The sequence below is a fragment of the Grammomys surdaster genome, unplaced genomic scaffold (assembly GCF_004785775.1).
Source record: "Grammomys surdaster isolate TR1022 unplaced genomic scaffold, NIH_TR_1.0 125846, whole genome shotgun sequence".
Classification (NCBI taxonomy): domain Eukaryota; kingdom Metazoa; phylum Chordata; class Mammalia; order Rodentia; family Muridae; genus Grammomys; species Grammomys surdaster.
The window spans coordinates 1,230,839-1,243,391 of record NW_021620672.1 but is presented as its reverse complement, the minus strand read 5'-3'; the positions used below and the strand labels follow the sequence as shown (position 1 = coordinate 1,243,391).

Below are 12,553 nucleotides of genomic sequence, written 5' to 3'. Positions count from 1 at the left end.
ACTGACTCCTAACTCACTGACTCAGCTCCACTGCACTGCACTCACTGCACTGACTCCTAACTTACTGACTCAGCTCCACTGCACTGCACTCACGGCACTGACTCCTAACTCACTGACTCAGCTCCACTGCACTGTACTCACTGCACTGACTCCTAGCTCACTGACTCAATTCCACTGCACTGCACTCACTGCACTGACTCCTAACTCACTGACTCAGCTCCACTGCACTGCACTCACTGCACTGACTCCTAACTCACTGACTCAATTCCACTGATTGACCGAACTCAACTGACTGACTGAACTCAGAGACCTGCATGACTCTGTCTCCTGAGTGCTAAGATTAAAGGCTACCAATACCAAGCCTGGCCCTACGCTTTTCTTTACCAACAACCTGCTCTGTGCCAGGCTGGCCTTTAACTCAGAGATCCTCTGTCTCCTGGGATTACGGATGTGTCTGTATTCCAGCCAGATCACAGAGACCTAGAAGGTCTTTGGATGTGATGGTCACTTGCCAGGGCAGCCTTGTTGCTGGATTAAAATTCCTCTACAAAGAAAATTGCAGCAGCCTTTTCCATGTCTGACACAGCTCCAGCTCCTTCATCAGATCACAGCCCACAGTGCACTGCCCAACGAGGGTACTCACTCACTCACTGAAACTCATGTTTTCCTTATAACAAGCTATGCTTTCCACTATGACACTGTTCTCAGTTGCAACTGGCAATTTGCTTTCTTTTCAGGGATGGATGCCCTCTTCCTCCACTGGGGCAGGGTCTCTACCTAAGCAGCACTTCTACCTGGGCAGGATCTCACCAGGGTAGCACTCCTACCTGGGCAGGGACTCACCTGGACAGCATCACCACCTAGACAGGGCTCCACCTGGGGAGGGTACCACCCACCCCACCACTGGGTCCATCTTGGTGGTGAGCACACAAGGACTAGCTAACCAGGCTTAGGAGACGCTGGGAGAATCTAGCAGTCAGTTCTCTTTCTGCCTTCTGTCCTGAAGATTTAACTCTACATTTTATACTGTAATTCCTCTTAAATTAAAAGAGAGAGAGAGAGAGAGAGAGAGAGAGAGAGAGAGAGAGAGAGAGAGAGAGAGATTTCTTAAATTTGGAGGTTGTTTTGTTTGAGACAAGATTTCTCTGTACAGCCCTGACTGTTCTGGAACTCTCTTTGTAGACCAGGATGCCCTCAACTAGAAAACATCAGTAATCTGAGTGCCTGTCCCCTGAATGCTGAAATTAAAGGCATGTGTCACCAAGCCTGGCTTTTATATTTTTTAAGTACTGTAATTTACTTATTTGGGAGTGAGGTGCACATGTCCCATGGTATGCAGATGAGGCTGAAGGACACCTTGTAGAATCTCTTCTCTCCTTCTACCCTATGAATCCTAGGGATGAAACTCCTGGCATTAGGCTTGATGGCCAACACCTGCACCCACTTAGCCATTCTTTCTTACAATATAGAAAACCACCAATGGAGAGCTCTCGGCTCAGTGAATACTCAGTTAAACTAACCCTCTGTTCCACTCTTTGAAGGAATCCTTGGAAGCCTGTCAAAATCTGGTCCCTCTGTCCAAAGTGGTGCACAATATTCTCACCAGGCTGGAGCAGACTTTCCACCCATCAATGCTGCTGACATTGTTCAGCCAGGTCAACCTACGGGAATACCCCAGCCTGGTGGCAATTTTCAGGAGCTTCAGAGATGGTAATGTGGTTTCTCCAGTCCTTGTTACATGTGTAGTATGTTACAGTAAAACTCTGGGTGTGTTCCCAGTGTGGACTATGCATTCCAATGCTTGCTTTTCCTGTGTAAAGGTGAGGACCACCTTCACTCACAAAAGCTGCTGGAGGGGTAGACCTGACTGACTCCGACCTCAGTTTCCCCAAGGTGAATTTCTATAGGACACAGGTGGTTTTGATGCAGCTATTCAATGAATTTTAGTGCAAGTATAACTGTTTGTGTGTGACAGAGTCTCGTGATGTAGCCCAGGATGGCCTGAAATGTAGTCATTCTGCCTCAGCCATTTCCAAGTGCTGGTGTTACAGAAGTGGGCCATCACATACACCCATCTTGAAAACATAAAGGACTGGGCCATCTCCAGGGAACACACAAGGCAACAGAAATGTCAGGACCTGATATGAAGGAAAGATAGGGAGAGAGAGGGAGGGGGAATGGATTCAACGTCTATCTCTTTGTGACAGTGTGGGTGTCCCCACACATTTTATATGATCATTTCACATTGACCTTAAAACCACCTGTGACATCATTGTTAGCTACTCGTGACAGAGAAGTTCAGAGGTAACTCCCCAGTCACTTGTTTTCGACGAAGAACTGTGTTAGTCAGATTTCTATCTCTGTCACGAAATGCCTATGATAATTAACTTACATGAGAAAAAGTTAGGGGTCTCTGACCTGTCATATAGTTTGAGCTTGTAGCAAGACAGTGAGTGTATCGCCGCAGGAATGTGTGACCAAGTAAAATTGTTCACTGTGTGTTCTGAAAATGGAGAACGGGGAGACTTGGACCCTGCCCTTCCCCCTGGCAATGCCCCCCCAGTGACCTTTCACCTCCTCTGGTCCGCAGCTCTTCAAGTCATCCACATCTCCCTGTAGTGTGTCACTCTGGGGACCTAAGTTTTGAGGGAACATTCAGCGTCTAGACTACAGAACTGGATAAATAAAGGAACACAAAGAGTGACAGCCATAGGATTTGGGGTTGGAGTGAGAGTAGGAGGACCAGGCAGTAAAGCCACTTGAGGTTGGAGAACACAGACCCAGGAGAGTCACTTTACCTGAGAATAGTGAAAGAAGAGACACCAGCCACACTGCACTGTGACATTGTCATTGGTGGGCTCACTACTGACGTGTCACCACCAAGAGGCTCCTCCCCAGGGGACAGAGGATTCCTTAGGCTAAGAGAGCAGCTGGGGGACACCTCCACCTCTAAGCCTTGCAGCAGGGCCAGGAGAACCCAGACTTCAAGGATACGCTAACTTCATCTGAGTACTGGCAGGGCTCAAGTGTCTCCCTGGCTGTACAGTTCTGTGGCTTTTTTTTTTTTCTGAGCCTTTGTTGGTGTCCATGACGGTTCCTGTTCGTGGGTCAAGGTATCTTTACCTCTGAAATAAATGACAAAGAACCATCTTAATAGAAACCAACCATACTGTATTCGAGGGAACAGTGTGTGGAAAGTCAAGAGCCTGGTTTTGGGATGAGGAGGAAGATCCTAGGGTAGTCAGATAGAGGTGGCCAGATCATAGGGTGCAATGGCACCTCAGAAGTGAGCAGAAACCAGAAGACCAAGGTCCCAATAGAACCTGGTAAAGAAGTTTTGTTTCATTTGGTCCAGGGAGATATGTTTATTTACTAAAATAATAATAAAATTAAGTGAATTACAAAGTAATAATAAAAAAATAGAAACCTTTATAAAAATTAAACCTTTTACACAGCTAAGTTCCATGAAACCAAAATTACAGAAAATTAAATCCCTGGGTTCAAAATATCCAATTTTATGTATTAAAACCCAGTTTTGATTAGCTATTTTCTATTCATTTATTTATTTATTTTTATAGTCATTTTTCAAACTATTTTCCATATATTGGCCAGATCCTCTTCCTCCCTCACCTTCTCTCAGATCCTCCTGCACTACCCACCCCAGTTCATAGTCTGTCTTTAAAATACCCAAATCTAACCAAACAAAACAAACAAGAAACACAAATACACACAAATAAAACAGAAAAAGAACCCAACCAAACAAGAAAGGTGGAGCCCATCCTGTGTTGGCCAACTATTCCTGCGCATGGGAGTATGACTGATATACCCAGCTTCACACCAGTGAAGAAATCAGACTTTCCCTTTCCTGTCAAATATTAATTGCAAGTAGCCTTGTTAGAAGTGGAACTTTATATATGGTGCCAGCAGAAAGTGTGTCCCAGATTAATGGTGGCTCCTTCTACCTCAAAAGATCTAGAGTTAGGGTGGGTCTTCTCACCTCCCTCACAGGTGTACCCAGCCACTTGAGGGGTTTTTTAATTCCAGATTCAAGTTGACAACCAAGAAGAGCCATCACCGTGAGTGTAGCAAATGATTCTCAGAAGTTTCATTACATTCATTTAGATTAACTATAGTAGGTTTTACCCTAGAGCCCACGACCTGTGTAGCTGTGTGTTGTTGGCCACATCAACAGTGTTGAGTGTGGGTCCCATTTTATAAACCAGTCCTCACATCCAATCAAAAGGTGATTGGTCACTCCCATAACACTTGTGCCGGCATTGCACTAGCGAGTACATGGAGTAAGCAGGGTATTGTAGCTCACAGCATTCCTAGCTGGGTGATACTGATGATAACGTCGCCTCTGGTAGTGTACATGAACCTTCCAACACTATGAATGCTAGTCAGTAGGGATGAAGCTTCTAATTGAACAACGGCTTGATTACTTCATGCCTGTTCCCCCTCAGCAATAGAGGTTTTACCAGCAGGTCATGGAAAGTTATCAATAACATTGGCCTGTAGTGTTAGGAGTAGGAGGAGCCTCTGAGATTCCTTTGGCCAATGACTTGAAAAGATGGACCATTTTACATTCCTGGTACTTGGTATCGTATGGTATCTTATCAGGGCATTGTCTCCTTCATTGTATGATAACTCCATTTAAATTCCATCTATATATGTATATATCTTAGGGACCTTCTACAGTAGTAGGTTTCTATGTGGTCAACCCATTTTTGGTGATGGATTGGGGACTAAAAAAGCACTGAGTGCCTGAATAAATAAAAGTCCGAAGGGGCCACAGATGGACATGTGTGGTGATGAGCTGTTCTCTGCTCCTGGGAAAATCAGTAACTCTGCCTCCAGTTCTATGGAGAAAATGCACTAGGCAATCCTCTCTGCCAGATAACTTCTGAATCTCCAGGATCCTGATACATGCTCCTTTGCTAATTCCAGTTGGCTATGCCTATGAAGGGAGAAACAGACCCACACCGACCCTACTTGAAGCCCCAGCCAACCCAGCAGAAGGGTGCTCCCTTCAGACTCTGCCGCTGCCCCCACCCCAGCCATCACCAAGTCCTCTGTCTTCTGCACGGACAGTCTATAACCCCGGAGCAACCTCACAGCCAATCACTGAGATCCTGGATGAGCAGCCCAGCCCTTCTCCCCCAGCTGTGCCTCTTCCTGGCTGCATTCAGGAAGGAAAAACCACTTCAGGTAAGAAACAGACCTACAACCTGTAACCCTACCTAGGAGGTTTGCTCCCTGTCAATTAGAACCACAAATTCCTGTCTTTTGTTGATCTGTTCCTTTCTATGCACCCTCCGACATACAACTCTCTAAGAAAATCACAAGCTTTGCCAGTGGCCTGGGAGGCCCAGGTCCCAGAACTACTTCTTCCGACATCTGGACACTCAGTTCCTTATGTTGTGATGACCCTCGGCCATAAAATTATTTTCGTTGCTGCTTCATAAATGTAATTTCTCTGCTGTTATGTATCGTAATGTAAGTATTTTTGGAGATAGAGGTTTGCTAAAGGAGTTGAGACCCACAGGTTGAGAACCATTGCTTTAGGCCACTCACTCTCTTCCCTGTACCCTGTGGGTTTTTTCCCTCCTCCTTCAGCTGCCAGTAACAATTCAACAGCTACAACTGATAAGTCAGAAAGAAGACTTGCAAAGGATGCCCAGCCCTTCCACTGACACTGTGCAAAGTAACACTGCCAGGGCTGTGGAGGGAGACTATGCACATGCCAGAGAAGAGTCTGTGGTTGGAACCTTTGAAGAAAGAAGAGAAGCAGAGAGGGCTATCCTTAGACTCACAGCACAAACCAATAGTCAGAAATGCTGGTGTGGGTCTGGAGTGTAGCTCAGTGGAAGATCATTTCCCTAGTAAATGCAAGGCTCCTCTCTCTGTCTCTGTCTCTGTCTCTCTGTCTCTCTGTCTCTGTGTGTGTCTCTCTCTATTTCTCTCTGTCTCTGTCTCTCTGTGTGTGTCCCTCTCCTGTCTCCTGTTTCTCTCTGTGTGTCTCTCTCTGTCTCTCTGTGTGTATGTGTGTCTCTCTCTTTCTCTCTCTCTCTCCCCCCGCCCTGTTCTGAGTTGACACATAGCTTGTTACACACTTACAGTGATGATTCTTCCCTGGCTACAGAATACAGAAGCCTTTGAGTCTCCGCCTTATTCATTCCTTTCTGTTCCATTGTTCTTTGTCAAGAGTAGAACCCAGAGCTATTGCATGCTGAATAAGCAGGCACCACTGAACTACACCCCAGGCCCCTTTGTCTATTTTTAGATGGCTCAGATTCTAAGACGTACATATGTTATTAACATTATTAGAAAATATCAAAAAACTTTATGTCTATTGGATGTAATTGAGCTTCTAGACTTATGCCACTTGCCTTCTCTAAACCACCATTATAAAAATAAAGCTTACTTACATTAACTATAGTGGGATGTATTACTGATATAGCTGAAGATACATATTCTGGACTCATTGCTCTCCAGGGCTGAGAATAAAGGAGTCTGAACTCAGTAACTTTTCCTCTACTTCTCTGATACTTGTCATTCAAATAAATTTAACATAATTGGAAAGCTAATGCCAATAGAAGATTTCATTATCTACATTTTCAAAAGAGAAGGAGGTGTTGGAGGAGGAGGAAGAAGAGGAAGAAGAAGAGAAGAAGGAGAAGAGGAAGAATAAATAATCATCCTGCTATTCTATTCAGTCCCTTCTCTATCCTCCCATACACTGGTCACCTGCCTTCCTTACTGGTTAGAATCAGTCCTCTTTACCACTCTGGCCCCTACTTGCTCATCCTGAAAGCCTCAATTCTTTTTCTTCCCTCTGCTCAGTGTCCTCCAGAGATCACCAGAGAAAAACTAAGGAAGACTCTCGAGAGATGCCCCACAGTCCCTCAGGACCTGAGTCAGGTAATCTGCCTTTGGCCTTAGTGTCCTCCTTTTCTGGGCATGTACACCACCCACTCTCCTCCCTGACAGCCAGTCTGGTAACCCAACCTTTTCCTTCCTCCTCCAGCTGTCAAAGACAACTTAACATCCAAGACTAACAAGCAAGATGACTCAGGAGCACAGCCTCCGGGTTCCCCTGCCACCAAGCATGGTAACGCTGGTTAAGGCTGACTTAACTCTTAGCAGTCTTGCTTGGGATAGCCTAAGCTCACCACCTACCAAAAAGGAAAGCGTTTGAGTCCTCTTGGTATGAGACTGTCTGTTGTTTCTACTCTTGTCTCCTCCTCAGCCCAGCTTCCGCCCCCACCCAAGCTTGGAAGGTAGAGTTGTGGGGAGGACAAGGAGGCAGGGCTAGAAAGGTAGACTTCTGGATCCACCAATCACAAAGTCACCAAGTCCCCTCACACCGGCTAGACTTAGACTCTAAATGATTACATTGTCAACAAACAGAGACAATTCCTTGGCCACAAGAGACTGTAGTGGGCTCCAGGAGAGCAGAGGACAAGGCAGGGCTGGACTGTGTGACCTTGAAGCTGTGATGAAGTCACAGTAATGGGGATGCTCAAACAGCCCCAACAAAATACAAGACAGGCGAACAGAAACCTCGTTTGTCCCCAGTGGTGGGTAATGCAGCTGATGTGGCGGCTCTCCTTCCTGGACTTCACCTGACTGTAGGAACTGTCCTTCAGTGCTAGTCAATTCTACATCATACAGAGTACATGATATTAAAATGAAAGGACAAGAAAGAAACGACTTCAAAAGTCTGTAGACAGTTTATAGTGTGGCTCAGTTACCCAACCCAAAAGAAGCCAGATTTTAAGACAATTTTCATAACATTGTATAAACAACACAGTCTTAAGGAGATGGACCTTTTTATCTGTTATGGTTTCAAGCCCCTCTGTTTTTCTTATTTCATCAAGGCAAGCAGAATTTCATAATGTATTTGCTGTTAGCAGATGCGTAGGTAACAATGATAAGGTGGTCAGGGCTGGAGAGGTGGCTCAGTGCCTAAGAGCACTGGCTGCTCTTCCAGAGGACCTGAGTTCAGTTCCTACCACCTATAATGGTAGCTCACAACCATCTGTAATTCCAACCCCAAGGTATCTGCCACCCTTTTCTGGCCTTTGCAGGAGCCAGGCATACATGTGGTACTTGGACACACATATAGGTACAATACCCATAGACATAAAACTTTAACAATGATAACACAGGAGTCAGATCAAGGTGGAACCCTATGGACTGGCAGATTCCCTATTTGCTATTTGATTTATCCAGCTGACTTTCTTCTGCATTTTCTCTTCAGTCCATTCTGACCGCTGATGTGAATTCTGTTTCTTTTGCTAGTGGTACAAGATGATTCTCCAGCACCAATTAACCTGGAAATGCCCCAGAAAGCACCCTGCACACCTGCAAACAAGAAAGGTACAGATATCCTTTCCCATGTGATGTGATGCTTCCTGTTCTTCTAGCTGTAGCACATCCAAGCATCCATGATGCAACCATTGTTTCTGCAATTACACAGCGTTTCCTCAATTTCTTCTCACTCCGCCTTCCTCAAAGGCCTTGCAAAAATTATAAGTAACCAGAAGGCACTTAGACATATTGAACCAAGCATTGCTCAAATTCACTGAACTCCTGTCCACAACTGCTTAGTGTGACTGGTCTGCTAGCCTTCCCCAGGAGAACACTGCTTCCTGGTAAGTCATGTGTAGGCAACGTCTGTCATCTGTCACTTAAACCTCATGGTGACAAGCAGGTTGGATGTCCACCTGGCTACCTACTCCCATCTCACCTTTGGCTCTCCCATCTTCTACTCTGAGGCGTCACTGTTCAATTAAAATGTGTTATTGACCTAGCAAAATGGTTCATTGGCTAGAGGTTTCTGCCACCAAGCCTGTTCACACAAGTTGTCTCTTGACCTCTGCATGTGGACCATGGAACATGTGCCCAACCTCCACATACCAGTAAATGTGATCATGAGGATGAGGAGGATGATGATGGTGATGATGATGATAAAAACACTGTGACCTCTCTGATACTGTCATCCATTGGCTTCCCTGTTGCTTCCTAGAAGCTTTCCAAGTCTTATTTTCTCCCACCTCAGATCTTGCCATGGTCCCGGATGCCTTCATGACATCATGGATAGCAGGCAATCCATCCAATACTCCAGCTGCTCAAGTCTTTATCTCCTCACGTCTGGTTACCTTTTTCCCTTCACAAATTCTTGGTTTCTCATGCCCAAAAGCCATCCGTAGGCCCTGCCATTATCTGACCCTAGCTTAATTTCCCAAGAACTGATTCAAAGAATTCTCATTTTAACACTTGTCCTTGAAGTTTGCTTCTTCTAGTTTAACCTCTGATCTCTCCTTCTTTCCCAGCTGATCCTTTAAAAAGGTTAGGGTTGAGGTCAGAGAGATGACCCAGAGTTAAAATACACACAGATACACACACGTGTACACACACACAATCAGATGGATACACACATGCAAGTGCTCACACAATTAATGTTCAAAATATAATTTAATTCTTTAAATAAAAAAAAGATTGATAGCTCTATGTGACTATAAAAGACCTTGTTTTCTTTTCTTCTTAGCAAGAAAAAGAAAAAGTTGCATCTGGTCAAATTCCAAAAGAAGATGCCAGAAAAAAAAGCCCCCTCAGGATGAGGTGGCAGGTAAGGGGATGCTGGAGGAGGCTTCAGTTTGTTCTGAACTCACTGGGTAGGCAGGCACACAGGAATTCTGGTCAGCACAGTGAACTGGCTTTAAATGTCACCAGACCTGTTTTGCCACTGAGTAAATGGTGAACTGGACCATGTTAGAATCCTGTTCTGATGGCGGGTTACACAGTCCAAGGTGAAGGGTGGAGAATGTCAGGTTTCCTCTTTATATACACTAGGATGGCAACCGTCCTTCCGAACTAAAGGGAGAGTAAATAAACTTTGCTACTTTGAGATTAAGTGCAAAAGGACCTGGGTCCTAGCCTTGAGAGGCAGTTCATGGGCAAAACCCCAGAAACGCTCTGGAGAGGTTCTCATGCCAGTGGAGTGTGGCTGTCCTGGGGGAGGCAGCTTCCAAAGTCCCAACAGGAAAAAGTGGCATGTCCTCCCCCTCCTCGGTGAAGGCCACTAATCCAACAGTCCTGTCTACTGCAGAGCTTCTGGGCCTTGGCCACCTCGCCAGTGACATGCCCAGAAGCTGCATTCATGGCAGGCATAGGGCTGTCCCTTCTGTGCTTTCCTACATTTCACCCACAAGAGGTGCCTGGTGGCCTTTGGCTGTTGCCTGTCTGCATGAGTACTACATGGAAGGCCTTTCCTCACTGACTGAAGAATCCTAGGCCTGTGCCTCATGGCTCATGAGTCTTAAAAACAGGAATCAGAAGCATGTTCCGCCCTCACCCCATCGCTCTGTATTTATTTATTTGGTTAATTCTTTGTTTGTTTGTTTTGCTTTTTTGTTTTGTTTTGTTTTTCAAGACAGGGTTTTTTTGTGTAGCCTTGGCTGTCCTGGAACTAGCTCTGTAGACCAAGCTGGCCTCAAGAAATCAAAACTCGTAGAAATCTGCCTGCCTCTGCCTCTGCCTCCCAAGTGCTAGGATTAAACATGTACACCAGTACTGCCCAGCTAGCTGGTTAGTTCTTCTTAGAGCTCCCTGGGCTGGGAGCATATGGAGATTTGGTGGGGGAGAAAGCATGGTACACATAAGAGAAAACAGTAAAAGTGAGGTACAGCAATCTGGAAGGGAGGGTGGGATGGGGAGCCTGGGAAGGAAGGAAAGGGTGTCCCGGAAAACTCCATTTAAACCACTCATGAGTCTGTCTCACCAGGAATGGCCTCACCTGGACGTGGAGTTCCAGAGAAGCTCAAGGTGGTGGGTCGGAGGACTCTGAGGAAGGAAGACTCAACTAGGAACGTGAAGGAGGTGACCAGGACTCTGAGGACAAGGAGGAGCAGGAGGAGCTGTGCCCAGACATCCGGTTTGCAAGGTGAGGCTGAGGGTGGCACCTCATTGGAATGGCTCAGCATGGCAGGGTCTCTTAGAGCTGGTGCAGGAGTGCAGGGGGATATATGACCTCAGTGTTAGCAGAGAGATGTTCAGAGAGATCAGGAGAGGGGCAAAGAAAGGCAATATCGACTGCAGCCAAGGAGTTTACGATAAGAAACAGCCACAGGTCAACCTCAGTTGAGACCTAAGGCAGAGGGTGTCAACCCTTTAGATTTTTACAGCCTTAAAGGTTACTAAGAACTTCCCAAGGTCTACGACTATGTTGTTTATGCCTACCTATTTCTCCGTTATTCATAATCAAAAACCATAATTTAAAAACTCTTTGTTTAAAGTGAAATAATTTGGTCACATAACCATGTAACAGAAAATTATTTCTGAAGCAAAAACAAAATTAGAAGACAGGTGTCAATGCACCTTCCTACAGTTCTCAGTGATGTCGGGCTTCATGAGAAGCAGGTGGATTCTTTTTTTTTTTTACAGTATAGTATTTTTTTTATTGGATGTTTTATTTATATTTCATATGTTGTCTCCTTACCCCATCCCCCATCCACCCAGGAACCCCCTATCCCCTCACCCCTCCTCCTTCTTCTCTGCGGATGTAACCCCTACCTACCCCCTCCCACCTCCCCACCCTCAAATTCCCACCCCCTGGGGCGTCCAGCCTTCATGAGACCAAGGATCTCTTCTCCCACCTATGCCCAGCAGGGCCCTCCACTCTTACATATACAGCTGAAGCCATGGATCCCTCCCTAAGTGCTCCCAGGCTGGTGGTTTAGACCCTGGGAGCTGTGGTTGGTTGGTATTGTTGCTCTCCTCATGGGGCCACAAACCCTTTCAGCTCCAATGGTATTCACTCTAACTCCTCCATTGGGAACCCCATGATCAGTTCAATGGCTAGTTGTGAGCATCTGCCTCTGAATATGTCAGACTCTTGCAGACCTCTGAGGAGACATCTATATCAGGCTCTTATCAGCATGCACTTCCTGACTTCCACATCAGCATCTACCTTTGGTGACTGCACATGGGATGGATACTCAGGTAGAATGGTCTTCAGAGGGCCCCTCCTTCAGTTTCTGTCCCTCACTTTGTCTCCATATTTGCTCCCTTGAGTATTTTGTTGCTCCTTCTAAGAAGGACTGAATCACCCCTACTTGGTCTTCCTTCTTCATGAGTTCCATGTGGCCTATGAGTTGAATCTTGGGCATTTCAAGGTTCTGGGCTAATATCCAATAATCAGTGAGTGAATACCATGTGTGTTCTTTTGTGATTGGCTTACCTCACTCAGGATGATAATTTCTAGTTCCATCCATTTACCTAGGAAACTCTCGAATTCATTGTTTTTAATAGCTGAGTAATACTCCATTGTGTAAATATACCACATTTTTTTGACTCCATTCCTCAGTTGAAGGACATCTGGGTTCTTTCCAGCTCCTGGCTATTATAAATAAGGCTGCTATGAACATAGTTGAGCATATGTCCTTGCTATTATAAATAAGGCTGCTATGAACATAGTTGAGCATATGTCCTTGTTATATGTTCGAGCATCTTCTGGGTATATGCCTAGGAGTGGTATAGCTGGATCCTC

General features: G+C 45.6%; 1 protein-coding gene across 3 annotated transcripts in view; it reads left to right on the top strand.

The window, feature by feature from the left end:
• The window catches only part of LOC114640631 (sp110 nuclear body protein-like), a 31,056-nt gene that overhangs the window by 4,144 nt on the left and 14,359 nt on the right, over nucleotides 1-12,553 (top strand). For all 3 annotated transcript variants that reach the window (XM_028789587.1, XM_028789585.1, XM_028789586.1), the window contains exons 3-9: nucleotides 1,542-1,710; nucleotides 4,948-5,208; nucleotides 6,844-6,921; nucleotides 7,028-7,111; nucleotides 8,305-8,382; nucleotides 9,554-9,634; nucleotides 10,790-10,948. In XM_028789587.1, the coding sequence (XP_028645420.1) occupies nucleotides 1,542-1,710; nucleotides 4,948-5,208; nucleotides 6,844-6,921; nucleotides 7,028-7,111; nucleotides 8,305-8,382; nucleotides 9,554-9,634; nucleotides 10,790-10,948 (910 nt within the window). The remainder of the gene's footprint in view (nucleotides 1-1,541; nucleotides 1,711-4,947; nucleotides 5,209-6,843; nucleotides 6,922-7,027; nucleotides 7,112-8,304; nucleotides 8,383-9,553; nucleotides 9,635-10,789; nucleotides 10,949-12,553) is intronic.